At 30.7% G+C, this 17,363-nt stretch overlaps 2 protein-coding genes across 3 annotated transcripts; one reads left to right on the top strand and one right to left on the bottom strand.

Moving 5' to 3' along the window:
* Positions 1–1,442: 1,442 nt before the first annotated feature.
* On the bottom strand, positions 1,443–8,124 carry LOC106769579 (tRNA (adenine(37)-N6)-methyltransferase). The gene is made up of 8 exons (XM_014655253.2): positions 7,992–8,124; positions 7,795–7,916; positions 7,418–7,720; positions 6,920–7,012; positions 6,089–6,148; positions 5,871–5,945; positions 5,453–5,533; positions 1,443–1,893 (listed from the first exon to the last, which is right to left on the bottom strand). The coding sequence occupies exons 1-8, from the start codon at positions 8,068–8,070 to the stop codon at positions 1,558–1,560; spliced, it is 1,149 nt and encodes a 382-aa protein (XP_014510739.1). The 5' UTR covers positions 8,071–8,124; the 3' UTR covers positions 1,443–1,557.
* A 3,552-nt stretch (positions 8,125–11,676) lies between these two features.
* On the top strand, positions 11,677–15,004 carry LOC106769580. 2 transcript variants are annotated; one of them, XM_014655254.2, is made up of 9 exons: positions 11,677–11,761; positions 11,856–12,020; positions 12,128–12,214; positions 12,589–12,716; positions 13,748–13,844; positions 13,946–14,023; positions 14,117–14,342; positions 14,524–14,747; positions 14,865–15,004. In XM_014655254.2, the coding sequence occupies exons 1-9, from the start codon at positions 11,756–11,758 to the stop codon at positions 14,886–14,888; spliced, it is 1,035 nt and encodes a 344-aa protein (XP_014510740.1). In that variant the 5' UTR covers positions 11,677–11,755; the 3' UTR covers positions 14,889–15,004. The 2 variants fall into 2 exon arrangements, with proteins under 2 accessions (XP_014510740.1, XP_014510741.1); XM_014655255.2 differs by having other exon boundaries at positions 11,719–11,775.
* Positions 15,005–17,363: the final 2,359 nt, after the last annotated feature.

The following is a 17,363-nucleotide window of genomic DNA, read 5'->3' as shown; positions in this document are numbered from 1 at the left end:
TTTTATCAAATTTTTTTAACTTTATTTATTTGTTGTTTCAAGCACGTTTCTCAATTAACATTGAAGCAAAAATGTGTCAAACAGTGTAAACAAACAGCAAATAAAGTTAAAAAAATTTGATAAAAATGACTAAAACCAAAGTTTTCTAAAATTGAAAGACTAAATTGTACCTTAGTTTGAAAATGGACTAAAACCAAAATTGCCCCGAAATATAGGGACTAAAAACATATTCAACCCTAAGATAAAAAGTATATTGAACATTTGAAAAACTTTTCAGATAGATAATGAGAATTATTTGGACCAAACAAAAAATTCTTCAAATGTTCAATGTTATATACATATAAACTATGTAAATTTTAATAATTTAAACAAAATGAAGATAAACACCAAGATGTATATTAAGCAGGATATAAAGAAAAGACATTTTATATACATATTCATCTTTATCTTCATACATGATAAAAAAAAATTAAATAATGAATACTATAATTCCTACTTAAAAGAGAAACAAATTCAAAACATATTCACAAATACGACTCTATTTTTCATTCCATGAATTTTAAAAATACTGAATGGATCTTATTTTAATCGTTTTGTCAAATCACACTACTTGTATGCATCTCATTGTATATCTTTATTAGTTTTGTTTCAATCAGTCTTGTAATAAATCAGATTTTTATAAATTTTTATTTTCATTTTTGTTTTTAATAAGTTAAAAATATTAATATAATTATTGAAGGATGGTATTTTATAGAAACCTAGTTTTTAATCTTAATATGACCCTATTATTATATCATTATACAAGTCAATCTGTTGTAATTAGAGTTTCTTGTAGAACTGCGTTCTTAAATTTAAAATATCTGGGTAATGAATATGGTATGAGTATTTCATTTATTTTTCTTGCCTTTAGTGTTTCACAATTTTAAATTCCAAAACTTTTGACTTCTTCGTGTAAAAATAATGAAGAAAATCCAGTTCCTGAATTTAGATTTCAATATTTTTCTTATTTTCCAAAATATAAATCCGAAGTTAACCTGTTAGCTAATTTCATCGGTGATAAGATAGTTGGTTGCGAATTTCATCGGTAATAAGAGAATTGGTTGGTTTGACATTTTTTTAGGGATTGCGTAGGATAAGATAAATATGCTGAAATTAACTTTTTATACTCAATACTCTTTTACTGGTACTTTCGAAATCAGAATTGTAACATTGTGCTTTTAAACATTCTATTAATATATTTCTTTACTGTTACAAAATAAGCAATGTTTTGTCTATAAAATTTTTCGAAAAAAATCATATATAGTTTCTTAAAAAAATATAAGATGGTAACAACAAGAATAACTTGTGGGATGTTGCTTATCTCTTCACAAAATTTTGAAAATAATACAAGATGGTATTAGCGAAATTGTAACAAAAACATGAATTAAAAATGACCATAAAGGAAACCAAACACCTTCAAAGCTTACATTACTACTAACAAAAGGGCAAAAGCATTTTTTGAAAAAGAAAAATATCAATTAAAATAGCTTAACAAGTAATAGGGTATCATAAAAGAAATCATTGCAACTTGTCTTTCCATGTCAAGTAATTAAAGAAACTATGCTTATTATCCTGCACAGCAGGTGACACATTATGTACGATGACATTACCGACATGATCAATTCTGTAAGAGACATCAAGTCCCTCCAAAATCAGGTGATAAATGATTTCACTGGAATTGATAGCATTTTCGTGGTCATCTACGTCAGAAGCGTTACCCAATAGTTCACCGTTTTCATTAAGTAATGCATCATGTGGTCGATTGCGTTGACTCAATGACCGAATATCCCATGAAAGAACCTGCTTTATCAAGCTTTGGAACTCACCTGGTGATGCATACAATGACTTCTTTTCCTGAATCATAGACTCGTATGAATTACATCGGAACAAGAACAAGATTGAAAATGTGACTTAAGCAATAACAACATAAGGCAGTAACCAAAATTTCAGGGAAGCCAAAATCTGAATATTTTTTAATAATTTCACTTCAAGTTGTTTTCGGTCTTTCTCTCCTTAATTAAGGGGCTTTACAGCTATTCAAACTAGGGTCCGGGGACTTTCTATCCGACGTTTTGTAATTTAAGGTGAAAAATGTGACACATTGCATGAGACTCCCAAATCCCGACAAGTGGGTTTGGAAAGGACGCAATGGAGAGAGCTCGTTCCTAGGTTTGAACCCGTGAATTCTAAGTGACAAGGTAGTAGCAGCCTTACTGCTGCCCCACCATGGTCATCCTCGTTTTGCAATATAAGCTAAGTAAAAACATATACTAAAAAATGGTTGTAGATAATTTTGAACCAAATGTCAAAAAAATGCTAAAAGAATGTCCAGTAGTTTTAAGATTAATTAGACCATCCACCACCTGTATTAGATGGCATTTTGTATTGACTATCTTTGCAATTTTCTGTTATTTCGTTTTCTTAGTCCTATATAGAGAACTTCATATATATGCAATATATGTAATAGTGAGAACATACTGTGTATAAAACCTTCTGTTATAATACAGTTGTTTTATTTCTTGTGTTTTTTCTTATTATTATTTAATGAACCCAACAATCCACACCGTCTGTGAGGAACAAGAGGTACAAAATCAAGAAGAGCAAGATTTGAAGACATGGTCACCAACTTTGCTATTTACAAGTTTTTTTTTTTAAGAATGACTTCAGATTATGGAGGCTTAAGATGGAAGTTATTTTGATACAAGAAATTGTTGATGAGATAAAGGTGAGGTGAACATGTTACTGTCATTGTCTCAAAAGGAGAAGATTGACATAATCGACAAAGTCAAAAACACCATAACTTTGTGTCTTAGGAATAAGACATTGATAAGTATGAAAAAATACATATTTTCAGACTTATTAATTAACTCAAATTTGTATTTATTCATGAAATAATGTGTTTTTCTCATTGAAAAGTTGTAATTAAAAGTAGAAAAGTTGTGTAGTAAATTGTACTTGTTCGTTCATATGCTCTTTCTTGAATTTACTATCATTGTATGGAAATATAATGATATTTGAATGTCTTTGATTTATTTTGAACATGAACATAAATAGAGCATTTAAGTGATTTGGGATCTAGGGATAGACTCAATAACTTGGTCATTCTTAACATCGGACTTAATGCAAATTGTATGTTAAATTGACTAAGAGATTAGCAGTTTGATATATTAATTTAGAACTAGTTGCTAAGGGATTTGGACTAGTATGCCTTGATATGAATATTCAAATGAAATAATGAAATATTGAACAAAGTTTTATATTCATATGATTCATGAAACTCAATTCCAACGAAGTTTCTTTTAAATATAAATTCCTGGCACACCAACTCTTTGATAAAATACCAAAAAGAGTTTCTTGTGTTGTTTTGTGTATTTTGATGTCTAATTGAGTTGTAAAAGGAAAAATTGTCATGTGTTGCACAAGTTCCTTGGGAGAAACGATATTTATCACTTGCTACGCTGCGACCGGTGCACTTGCCGTTGGTTTTGTAGTCAACTGACATCCAAGAAAATCATGGAGGAGAGAGTTGCTACATCAATGTGTATGAAACTTTAGTTATTGTATATACAAATACTTTGGCACGTAGACTCTATCTGAAGTAACAATTGTATTCATTCAAGATGACTAAATCAAGAATGATGGTGGAGTGGCTGGGAGATTTTAACAAGATTCTGACTATTTGGATAACATTGAAGTGAAGCTCAAAGACAATGATAAGACTTTACTCTGAAGGAGGTTTAGACCACAATTTGAACTAAGGAACTACAAAAACTTCAAGAGTATAAGGCAAACTATAATGTCTTGAAGTGTTTGAATGTCTTGAAGTCAAAGAGAAAGAAAATAAGGGAGGTGAAAGGGAATAAGTCAAAGTATTCATCCAATGATATGGCAGATATAAGGCCTGAGTGTTATAATTGTCACAAGAGATGTCACTACAAGACAGACAATCCAAAGAAGGAAAAGAATGAGAAGGGCAGAAACTGTCATTACAAAAGAGAACATTTTAATGTTGTAGTAGTGTCTAATAGCTAGAATATGCCAGAGTGTTAGTGGCATTAGTGTCAATTACACAAAGAAGTTGAATTATGAACTCAGGACGCACTCGCCACATATGTTCAATGAAGGAGTTCTTTGAGACCTAAGAACTGAAAGAAAGAGGTGTAGTTCTTCTTGCGAACAATGAAGCCTATAAGGTGCAAGGCATGGGATAAATCAAGTTAAAGACGATTGACAACCAAGAAATGATATTGCAAGATGTGAGGATGTGTTCAAGAGCTCAAGAGAAATCTTTTGTTCGTTAGTATGTTTGACCTTATGGGTTTGTCGACCAAGATTGAACAAGGTACTATAAAGATTTTAAAAGGAGCGTCTATAGTTGCTAAGGAAGTGAAAAAGAATAGTCTTTATATACTAGAATAGTGATAACACGTGTTTGTAGCTAGGCAGACGATGCAAGATAAGACAAAACTGTGGCATCTAAGATTGGGGCACATTAGTGATAGAGGTTTAACGGAGTTGGGCAAATAGCTAGGAGGTGATAGAATGAAAGAGTTGGAGTTTTGTGATCAATGCATACTTTGGAAAGTCTCATAGATTGAAGTTTGGGACTAGTAAACATATATATCCAGTAGACCATTTGAGCCGTTTGAGTATGCTCATGTAAACCTATGAGGTCCAGCAAGAACTCAAACTCACAGTAGGTCTTATTCCTCACTACCATAGATGATTAGTCGCAGAGGGTGTAAATTTATATCTTGAAAAGAAAGACTAGAACTTTTCAATGATTTAAGAAGTGGCACACCATGATTGGTAATTAGCATGTAACCAAACTTATAGAGCTTAGAATTGAGAATGTTTGGAGTTTGTACGAGTGCAGTTTAAAGAGTTTGTATCATAATCATGAATGGTACAAAAGATTGTCTACTAGAGTGCGTCTAATAGTGTTCATATTAGTTAGACCGTGTACCATCTAACACATGTATTATATGGTGTTTTGTCTTAATTGTCTTTGTAGTTTTTGGTCATTCTGTTTCCTTAGTTCTATAAATAGAGAATTCTATGTATATGCTATATATGTTGCATTGAGAAGATACATTGTATATAGAACCTTATGTTATTATACAAGTACTTTCTTTCATTATTTTTCTTGTGCTTTTTTCTTGTTATTGTTGAACAAACACAACAAATAATATTTTACTAATTTTCCTTTATTAACTTATATGTTCATGTCATTGTTATTATTATTATAACAAGGTTGTAATTTCACAAGAGTAGCTAAAATATCAATTTTCTTCCATGAAAAATGTTAAAGCTACAAGGAGCTGCTTTGCAATCATTTGGAAAAGTGAATCTATTCTTAAATAAAAACAAATATAAAGAGTGGACATGATGCATTAAGCAGTTAACAACTCACCGCCACTATCCAGCATTTTTCGAGAGCTGAAGCGAAGTCCTCCGAAAAGCTAATAGAAGCTACAGAAAGCAAGTTATCATCCTGAAGAAAGACAATTTTTTTAAGAGATAATTCATTAAACTTCTGCAGAGAGATGTGAGAAAATGTAATATTGCTCTAGTAAATTTCACTGCTGAGCTTTCAAATAATCATAATACAAGAGTACAAGAGTTTCATTGTGTAGTAAAAGGTAGTGATGATTTATTATATATCATTTTTCACACGTGTGAAGATTAAATTTGATATCCAGCTAACAATTGTTTAAAGTTACTCACAGTAATTCAAAGATCAAATTGTTAAAAAATGTTATACATTAATTAGAAAAAATAAACCAATATAAGCAGCGAAATATATAGCTGAAAGGAAAACGGGGCATTACTGTTAACCAATTTGGCACTGTAGCTTCTCGGATGCTGTCACAATATGGCAGGTAAGGCTTGAGATCTAGCACTGGCTGTTGATGAGATTTGGAAGCAACATGATTATGCATTTACATAAAAGCATAAAATTCACAGTTAAACAAATATCGATACCACGAGTGGCACAGAATTTCACTAAAGTTTGCATAATAAGCAGAGACTGAAAATGGAGGCTTACAGTTCCATCAACCAGATCCACACCCGAGAGCAAAACCATATTTCCCTGTACAGCCTCTACCTACAGTATAAAATTAAAGTTACAAACTACGCCCGTCCTTTTTGTTTATTTGAATACAGAAATTGAAATTCTTGGGAGTGGATGGCAAAGGGAACAGAGACAACATGAAAAAAAAAGTGCATTAATGAGACCCTGTATAAGAAGTAATCATCGAAGAACTAAGATTCTCCTAATCACATAATAATAAGGGTGAAATTCAATTTCCTATCGGCAGTTTAGCCCAATTTTAATATGTCGCTATTATTCCATGATCGGCGGTTCCTTTGTTACGTCACTGATTCATACTTCTTCTCATCCACTCTTAAGACAAATGACATGTGACAGTCACATTTTTATTACACGAATCATTGTTGTTGCTTGGCACCAACCTGCCTCAAAACAATGCAATTTTTTTATGGACATACTTGTCACGTGCATTTTTAAAATGTAAAATAGTACTGTATGTTTCTTAACAACACACCACACTGAATTCATACTTGGGGCGAAGGGGAATAACCACCATATGCAATGAGCCCAAGAACAAGGATCTGAAATCCGATACTGTCTTGGGAATGATTTACCGTAGACTTGCATTGCAACAATTTAGTAATGCTGAGAGGAATCACAAAGCAATCTAAAGATAACAAAGGATAAAGTGATTTTTTCAGAGAGACTTGTTCGCTGGTCTCCAATATTCAACATTATGCACTAAATCAGGGACATATCCATCAGTAAAAGTGTCATTCGTGAGAAGAATCATTTCAGATTCACAAAACCAAAAAGTGTCCTTACCTTTGCAACTGTGAGTCCGATGGGGCATGGACGGTGTGGGGATCGTGTAGCAAACACTCCCTTTCTTCCACCCTTCAGTCTCGGAACCCTCACCTATTCATCCACCGATCCATATGAAAAGACTTCTATAAAACAAAAAAATAACATGGCATAGCTATGACAATGTAGATTAAGATTATGATTGAATAAGCTTCTTTTTAAGTATTGATAAAAGAAGAAAATAAAGACATAAAATCAATTAATCTTCTCACGTATGCTAATTTGGATTCATGAACTTAAGTCTCATAGAAACTGCCTAGTCTAACTTGTACAAAGATTAAAAATACATTTGGGTCACGTCAGAATTTCAATTCATTCTTTCTTCTGATTTAACTTCAATGACTAAAAATATTAAATCCTCTTTAGTATATAACAAAGACTTAGAATTAGTTGTAAGAAACTAAGGAAAAGTTCATGTGAAAAGGGTCCAGATTATCAGTTGAAACCAGAGGCACGCACCTTGGCCTTGAACCCTGATTTAGACGGATGCTTCCACAGCTTATCAAGATCCGTATTTAAGTGAAAAACATACAGAATCCAACAATGAGAATATTCCTCCAAACCCTCGAGCGACGCCGGAGGAACGCGAGTAGTGTTAAAAACCAAACACGCCCTAGCAAGTGGCACGAGTAACGGTTGCCTCGGCGTCCCGTTCCTGGTGGAGAAGCAGGAGTGGACGATACCGATTGGCATCATGGGATAACAAGTGAGGTTTAGGTTTTCAGATTTAGGCTGCGACTTTGTTACTTCTTCTCTCAAAGCCTGCAATTACCGGAGTCGGAAACGGAATTAGGAAGGCATAAAGTGGTTGGTTGGGAGAGAGAAGTGATGGAGACCTGTTGAGCCCTGATTCGGCCTTGCCTTTCGGAGGCACATTTCTCAGAGCAGGACTTCAGAGATGCCTCGAGCTCCTCGATCTTGGAGTTCATATCGTTCCATTTTCTCTTAAATGCGTACGCTGCAAAATTCAGTGACTAAGTATGAGGATGGTGAATGAGTGATTACAATCGGAATTGAAATAACTTATATGTACCAGAGATGGAAATGGCTGTGAGTGTGAAGGTTATGGCGGTCATTGTCAACCATTTTATTTCTGAAATGTTGCCGCGCATCACTGACCAGCTTCTGCTCAAAGTAAAATCACCTCACTTCTAATTCCTGTATCTGTAGTTATATTCAACTAGGGTCTCTAAGTTTTTGTTTTTCTTTTTTAAATTTAAATATAGTATTCATATTAGTTGAGTAAATTTTCACTCCTGTGGTATATTTCAAAACACTAATTCTATTTCAATATTTAAAACAATTTAACTTTTTCCGGTAGGGATTGACTTACATTACTTGACAAAAATCAAAACATAATTAATATATATATATATATATATATATATATATATATATATATTTATTCAACACTGATTCGTTTCAGGAAAGCTTTTTTATTTGTTACATCTCTTCTTAGAAATACCATTATCAAGACCAAATCACAACAAAAACTACACACTAAAGAGTATGTTAATAGTCATAAACCTTATACAATAAATAAAATAAAGAATAACAATTTTTTCATTAAATCAGATATTTTATAAACGCTCATAACATTTACAGCAAAAACTCACATGGAGATTAATAGAGTATGTTCATGAGTTTGTGAACAGAAAATTAAAATTCTCAAAACACAATTTAACATTGTTATGCTGTATTTTTTTTTTTTTCTGTTTTCACAAGATATGTGAGTTGTGTCAGGAACGAGACAGAAAAATAAACGACACAAAAGTAACGATCGTATTAATATGATAATAAATTCCATAAATAATTAAACCATAAATATTAATATGATAATAAATTCCAATTGAAAAAATAGATAGATATTAATATCTATTACGATAATAAAGTCCAATTAAAAAAATATATATTAGTATCTATGTAGGCAGTATAAAGGAATTGAAATGAAATTCAGGGTTTTATTATCACTTGATACTGCAACAACTGTTTTGCTTGTAAAAAACGAACACTGAAAAAAGTTTCATCGAGTTTTATCATGGATGTGAAAATGTTACAGACAAAAAACATGAAATATAAATGTTTATATCTTATGTATTATGTGATATTCTTATATTCTTGTAAGTCTAGCCATTAATATTTCGATTATTTCTCAAAATCAGATCTTATTCATAAAATGTCCTTTATAAATGGCCGTTTATTTTCTTAATTAAATGACTTTATTTCTCTGACAAATGTAAATGTTGAAATCTCGTTGTTGTTTATTTAATAGTTACATAACCTTCGATATGATTAAGTGTATCACTCGAAAATGAACGACTAGACAAAATTAAGTTTTACAATGATGCCAAAATATTTTAGTCAAGAAGCTTGAAACCTTAAGCAGAGTATTAAAAATGTCTATATCTTCTGCATCATGTGGTATTTTCATTTTTATATTCATGAAAGTCAAGCTATTAATATTCCGATTACTTCTCAAAATCATATCTTATTCATAAATGTCCTTTCTAAATGGTCATTTGTTTGACTTTGTTATTCTACCAATCGTGAAGGTTGAAACCTCATCGTTGTTTGTGTAGTAGTTAGATGATTTTCTATATGATTAAGTATGTTACTCGGAAACGAACATGTATGACTAGACAAAAATAAGTTTAACATCACAGTGTTTTCAATTTAACTTTTTTTGGATTTATTTTTAAGTTAATTTTTCTTTTTTATAAGATACATTTAAAAAGTAAATTTAAGTTTAATTTAAATTTAGAAAACCTATTTATAAAGTATACTAACTTATATATTATAAATAAAATTGTCAAAATATGTTATCCAATCTATCACTAATTAGTTATTTAATGAAACAATCTAACTTGATTAGTTTATTAATGAGTTCAAAAAATTTAAATTTAACACAGTTCATAGTGGAGTGAACAAATTAGCTTATTTAGTTAAAAAAAATTCAGTTTTTTTTTCAATCTAACACTTTTTTTTATCATGTAATCAAAAATCAAAATGTCCAAACATTTTTTAAAAACTTAATTTTTGTCATCGTAGATAATAAATAAATTATTTATCTAAAAAGCTAAATCACAATTATATGCTATATCTTATTGCTTTGGGAAATAAAAATAGTAATGAAATACAAAGGTAAATAATAAACAAAGTGTCATAGGTGCGAGTCTCTTTTCCAAAATTTCAAAAAATAAAAAAGTTTATTATATTTTGGATTGAACTCTTAAGTTAAGAGTGAAGTATCAATCCATTTTATCATGTATCCAACTTAAGTGAGTTGGATTCGTCAGATCTACTGAAATTTATAAAGTTTTGTTAACTTAATCCAACTTAAATCGTGACCGACTAAGTTGACCGATAGATTTGAACTTATTTTAATAAATCTAATTGAAAAATGGTCTTACATTTAATGATATATAATTTTCAACATATTTATTTCTAGTATAAAATTAAATATTAATAAATAATTTGATAACATAGTATGTGAAATGATAGATCTAATTACTAACAAATTTTATTAGAATAAACTAAACCATGATTTTGATACCTCAATATAAACACTTAATAAATACAAATGTAAGTAATATAAATATAAATAAATAAATAGAATAAAATTAAAATAATTTATAAAATAATTATAATTATAAAATAAATAAAATAGTAGATGTTTCATCTCCTTGCGTTAACTATCATATATATGTGAAGAAATACACATAAAAATATATTTTTCTTACTTCCTCTGTCTTGCTCTCATTTTTTTCCCTTCTTCTTCCCTCCTCTTTCCCCACTCCTTTCTCTACCAGTTTCGCCTAATATTTTCTTTTTCTTTTTCTTTTCTCTCCCTCCGCACTTCATAATTATTTTTATTTTTCTTATTTTATATTAAACAAATAAAATAGTTGTATAATTTACAAATAACAAAATCTATCTTAGTGTAAATTATCTAAACAATATTACATTATAAATTTTTAAATGTTAAAACAACTATTAATAATTGAGAAAAAAAATGGAAAGAATTAAAAATTAGTTTTAAATAATTTGTAACTTATAAATTATAAATTCCAAAAAAAAACCTACTTTAAATTAATTTATCAAAATCCTTTTTATCAATCATACTAACTTATAAATTAGTAGCTAATCTGTACCAAACACATTTTATATACATATAGATATCGTATTATGATATATTTAATGATAATAAATATATTAAATAACAACTAATAATAAAATAAAGAGTTTTACTTTTATTTACTTATTTTTCTTGAATTAACTTTTCATTTTTTTTCCTTGTCTTTTTCATGCTCCCCAACTTCACTCTGTCTGTTGTGTTTCTTTCTGCTGTTTTTTCCGATTTCATTTATCATGCAACATTCTGAATTACATGTATTTTGACACTGTAAAATAAAACCCACCTTTAATTTTTTATTCTTCGAAAATCATATCATCCTCCCATCATCTTCTTGTTAATTACACATGAAAAAACCGCTTTTGTTTAAGCAGGTAAGAATTCTTGTTAATTAATTTTTTTACTCTTTATTTTACATTAGACCTCAATTTTTTTTTTCTCTTTCGGAAAGCTGTCCCATGAAATGTGTGTTGGAAATATAAGCATCACTCTAAGTCACAAATTAGATAAAAATAAAAAATTAGAAAATTAAATAAATATATAAAATTGAAAAACTTATTAATCTATTATTATAAGGTATTGCACAGAAAATGATGTAATTGAACTCAGAAATCCCGTTGGTGTTTGTCTTCCTGGTATACCTCCTTCTTGGTATAGCCAACAAAATGCAGGTCAACCCATTGCTGTACTACGCCGTTTTCACTTCTTATGTCATTGTTCACAATTTGATTTTCATTTACTAAAACTAGAGGATACATTTTGCAGATGAGTGTTTCGAGCAGTGCGAAAGTAAAGAACACAGCAACCTCGCAAGTTCAACCTTTAGGCATGGCGAAAGATTTTTCAATACAAGGACCAGTAAAGGAGGAGTTCACTTACCAAGCTGGATCCGCTCCCTTCAAGAGTTGTCATGCTTCTACCATTGTTGAGGTCATTGATACAAAAATCTTTACCCACCAAAAAAGATTTATTGATGTTTTTTTCTTTTTTTCTTTTTGGTGAAATGAACCCAATGACACGTTGTTTGACCTTTGTAGGTTGATAAGGATCATTTCTTGGTTGCCTATTTTGGGGGTTCATTCGAGGGGGCACCCGATGTCAAAATATGGGTGCAGACTTACAAGGTAAAATGCATACGCTTTACCCCCAAGTCTTTCAATTAATGGGAAACTGGGCGTTTTCATACAGTTGTACTAATTTTGGTGTCTGATTTTGGGGGCTTTAGTATATTCTCCTGCCAGGGTTTCTTTTATTTCTCTACTTCTATAATTTACTGTTTGTTTAATAGCTGTTTGCTCTGCCTGGCAGAGTCAGGATGTCGTAATGTAGAGTTGCTATTGAGTAGTTTTCCAAATGTGTCTAGAGAGTGGTAACAGATTTTGATTTCTAATCTGTTTGTCAAAAACTGTCTTTATAGTTTCACATCTGTAGGAGGGATGTACTGAACTCTAAATTTTCAATGCTGAACTGACTTTCTGATCAAAATTTTGGTGCATAGAACGGGAGATGGCAAGCACCTGTAATTGCTGATCAACAACCAAATGTTCCTATGTGGAATCCTGTACTGTTCAAACTTGAATCAGATGTGATACTTCTCTTCTACAAGATAGGCCAAGAAGTTCAGAAGTAAAGTTTATAACTTTTTGTCCTCATACATCTATTTTTCATCTGTGCCGACATTCATTGCTGCAATGTTCTCATATATGGTAGTTGTTGAAAGAACTAGGTTTGTGATTCCACTTTGGTTGATTGGCATCCAATTTTTTTTTTTCCGGTCCAATTTCACTATCCAACATTACAGATATAACCTAAGTGCGTATTTGGAAATTTCCATGATAACTCTTTTTCCTCTTTCCTTTTTTCTTCTGAGTAATGTCTTTATTGGAGATTTGATAACGACATGCATTTCATCATCCTGAGTGAAATTCATGGGTGGTGCGGGCTTTTGGTTCTGACAAAACTATGCTACATAGAACAACATCAACTTTTTCATGCATATTATTGTTTCTCCTTAGTAAAATCCTGTGAACTGGGTAGTTTGAATCATATTGTTACGCGAGGTGGGATTTACTTAGGCTATAACAAACTTCTAGACATAGCAATTGGTGAGGAAAGCATGGCGGTAAAGTTAATGGCTGAGATAAGTGAAGAAAGGGGAAATGAGAGAGGAGGGAATCAATTTCAGGTTGTCTTGGGTGGTGTTGCCGTAGGGCAGAAGTTTTTCCTTTTCTGTTTTGTTTGCTTTCACTATCAATTGCTATACTTTGTGCACATTAGCACAGTTCTCTGTGTACTTTTTTCTATTAATCTGCAGTAAATTCAGTTCCTATCAGATATATTGATAGAACAGTATAACAGAAGAGTTTCCGCGTGAAAGCAGCTAAAATCTTTAATTGGTAAAGAAAAAGATTATAAATTCACACGGATATATTTCCATGACATATAAATCATAATATATTGGAAAGATATATTCATAATTCATTGCAACCCCATACATTGAAATCTTTGAACGATGGCTTTGTCCATATTGAAGTTGTTGATCTAATAAGTTGTATCCCCGCCTCCCCTTCCCTCCCCTCCCTCACCATATAGGACTTTAGGTAATTTTAAGTTTATTATTTGTCTTTCTTTTTCAATGAGAAGTATACTTATTTCAGATGGAGTGGATTTGTGAAACGCTCATACGATAAAGGCATGACTTGGACATCAAGAGAACAGCTTCCTCCTGGTATATTAGGACCTATAAAGAATAAGGTACATCAGAATCTATTTCACTGACTTTTTTCAATGGCGGTTCGAATTTCATGCATTAAATTTATTCTTTACTACTTCTGATTTTCCTTACTATTTCTCAGCCTATTTTGCTTGAAAATGGTAATTTAATTTGTGGATCATCTGTTGAAAGCTGGAACTCCTGGGGCGCCTGGGTAGAGGTGTTAACTGAACTCCTCCTAGTTGAACGGTTCGCTTCAGTGATAGTTAGAAATGGTAGCATGCTGACATTTATTACTTATTGTGTGCAATAGGTAACAGCAGATTTAGGCAGGTCATGGAGCAAGCATGGTCCAATTTACATTGAAAATGAACCTCTGAGTGTGATTCAACCAGTACCTTATCAGACTGCAAATGGGAAATTACGTGTTTTACTACGATCCTTTGATGGCATTGGTAGAGTATGTATGTCAGAATCATCTGACGGTGGCAAGACTTGGGGATATGCAAAACCTACTCAGCTCCCCAACCCAAATTCAGGTCAATTTTGCGAACTATATTGCTTTCAAATTTTTGCTGCATAGTTATGAAGATTGTTTTAACTGAACAGTAACGTTGATCATTGATAACTTCAAATTTGAAGTTTTTTACTCCTTTTCATTCTTTTGCTACTTGTCTATGTTGGGCATTAATGACATTTGTGTGTTACCTTGTTTACTAGGTATTGATGGGATTAAGCTTAGAGATGGCCGGTTATTGCTTGCTTATAATACTAAATCAAGGGGTGTGCTTAAAGTGGCACTCTCTAAGGATGATGGTGATTCTTGGTGCGAGGTTCTTACATTGGAGGATACATTGGGAATGGAATTCTCTTATCCTGCTGTTATCCAGGACAGTGATGGACGAATACATATCACCTATACATATGATAGAACACAAATTAAGGTAAAAATCATTTTTTTATGGTAATTGAATATAAATTGACGGTTTCAGTTATCATCATTAGAAGATGTTGAGTTTCTTTTTTTTTGTGAATTAACCGTTATCTTCTTTTTTTTGCAGCATGTTGTTCTTCTACCAAGTTGACGTGGAGTAAATAGTTTCAATTTCGAAAACGCAGAAACAACAGTCTTTTACTTAATCCATCTACATTATCATATACTATTCTTTGTTCAATAAAAAAGCTAACTAAAAGTTTGGTTGTTGGTGTTTCCTTTTTTCTAAAGCATGAACAAAACTAATACTCATTGTCAACTATTATTTTACTATAATTTTTTAGAAATTTTCAAAAAATAGTCTTCTGAAAAGAAAAACAATTATATTTTGAGTCCTTTAAAAAATCTGCAAATTTAGTCCTAAAGAGGTATTAGTACTTTTGCATACTTTTTTTTTTATCCACGCTCCACCTAGGGAAAAAGACCATTATTGCACTGCTTAATTCATTTTAAAAGTTTCATTGTTTAGATAAAATAAACTTGTGATCTCATTTTTGTCAATATTAAAAAATTTATGAAATATAAATTGTAATATTTAATAATATATTTTGTGGTATCGGCGTATTTTCTGTTTGTTGCATACGAATAGTACTAAAAACTGGACAAAGGGGAATATTATTTTATGATTATTTTTTTTAATTTTTTTTAAAGGATAAAAAAGCAATTATGATTGTTTAGGATTAGTTTTTAAATTGTTTATTTAAGAATTATAAAAACAGCGTCATATGTGACATTAGGAAAATATAAATACTCTATTAATACATCTTTTTATAAAAAAGGTTAAATATATGTTTTAGTCCTCATATTTATTTCTCATTCTCAATTAGGTCCTCATGTTTTTTTTGTCCCAATTGCATCCTAATATTTGTAAATTTGAGGAATTAAGCCTTCTCCGTTTTTTTGTCCCAATTGCATCCTAATATTTGTAAATTTGAGGAATTAAGCTCTCTCCGTTTTTTTTTTCCCAATTGCATCCTAATATTTGTAAATTTGAGGCAATTAAGCCCTTTCAATTGGCCTACGACGTCAGTGGCCAGTTAACGGAAAGGGCTTAATTGCCTCAAATTTACAAATATTAGGATGAAATTGGGATAAAAAAAAACATGAGGACCTAATTGAGAATGGAGAACAAATATGAGGACTAAAACATATATTTAACCTAAAAAAAAAATTAAATGATAGAATAATTAAAAGTAGCTTATAAGAAAAAGGAAGAAAATTAAATGATAGAGTAATTAAAAGTAGCTTATAAGAAAAAGGAGGAGGGAGACGCGGAATGACTTTGAATTAGGGATGTAAAAAAAAAAAATTGTGCCCGTGCGTGGATATATGCGGATAAAATCCGTGATGCATAGTTTATACCCGCGAATATTTACTATCCGAAACCTATGGATAGTGGATATTTTAATATCTGCTTATAAACGGATTGGTGTGGATATCCGCAACTTGCAAAAAATAAAAATAAAAATTTAATTTTTATTTTATTAAGTTAAATTTAATTAAAATTAACATTAATTTATATTTTACAAGGTTAAATTTAACAAAAATTGTATTATATGAAATATACGCATAATTAATTGTCATTTATGGACAATTAATAGGCATTGATATATCAGATTACCTTACGCTTTACAAAATATACAGGTATTGATTATTATTGATTACGGGTTTTGATTGCCTAAAAATATATTGTAATGGACTTGTATGTCATAGTCCCTGTAAATATATAATTGATGTCGACAAGTATCCTCTCCTATCCTAATAAAATATAGAGCTCTATGTGAAACATATATGACTTGAGCGTCGGAGTGTCTTCTGCATGTCAACAACCCATCGGAGTGGATGACATTCTCAGGAAGGACTGAAGATCAAAAGAGAACAAAGCAAATAAAGACAACCTACCCTTGGACCAATTCAATCGAAACAAAAATTAAATTTTAATTTATATTAATTTAATTTATATTTATATTTTATATATTTTTTGTAATTCTATTTCAATTTTATTTTAATAATTTATAATTTTTTTTAGATATTTGTAGATATCCACGGGTTTTAAAATATCCGCGCATTTTTTAAGTGGGTATCCGGGTGGATAGCAGATGAATTTTTTTTTTGTCAAGTCAAGTTACAAATAGACACTATCTATGCCCAACCCGACCCGTTGCCATCCTACTTTGAACACAGGTGAGTTTAATTATATTTGTTCTTGTATTAGAACTAAGAATTTGTATTCGATTACATCTTTGTTGGGTTGTGTCTGATTTTAGTTCCACTTAGGTAGTGTGGGTATGTTTGTATTTGTGATACTACCTAATTATACATTATTTTAAATATTAATTAAATAATAATACTTTTATAAAAAATTAAAATCATACTAATTATTATAACAAAAATATTTATTTTCTTTAGTGTAAATTTTACTTAAAAATTTGTAATTATATAAATATTAAAATAGAGTACCAGATAATACTTATTTAAATGTGAATAATGAATAATGAGTCACACATAATTTTATATTTTATGGAAAATGTCAAGATGAAAAATATTCCAATGATTTGAGTGAATT

The sequence above is a fragment of the Vigna radiata genome, chromosome 7, assembly GCF_000741045.1.
Source record: "Vigna radiata var. radiata cultivar VC1973A chromosome 7, Vradiata_ver6, whole genome shotgun sequence".
In the NCBI taxonomy this organism is placed as follows: Eukaryota; Viridiplantae; Streptophyta; class Magnoliopsida; order Fabales; family Fabaceae; genus Vigna; species Vigna radiata.
This window is presented reverse-complemented; position numbering and strand designations above follow the sequence as displayed.

Coding starts and splice junctions, on each gene's coding strand:
- LOC106769579 (XM_014655253.2), bottom strand. CDS start 8,070: ATGCGCGGCAACATTTCAGAAATAAAATGGTTGACAATGACCGCCATA. Junction 7,013..7,417: donor AATCAGGGTTCAAGGCCAAG/GTGCGTGCCTCT, acceptor GTGGATGAATAG/GTGAGGGTTCCGAGACTGAA. Junction 5,534..5,870: donor CAGTGCCAAATTGGTTAACA/GTAATGCCCCGT, acceptor GTCTTTCTTCAG/GATGATAACTTGCTTTCTGT.
- LOC106769580 (XM_014655254.2), top strand. Junction 13,845..13,945: donor TAGGACCTATAAAGAATAAG/GTACATCAGAAT, acceptor ACTATTTCTCAG/CCTATTTTGCTTGAAAATGG. Junction 14,024..14,116: donor CCTGGGGCGCCTGGGTAGAG/GTGTTAACTGAA, acceptor TGTGTGCAATAG/GTAACAGCAGATTTAGGCAG.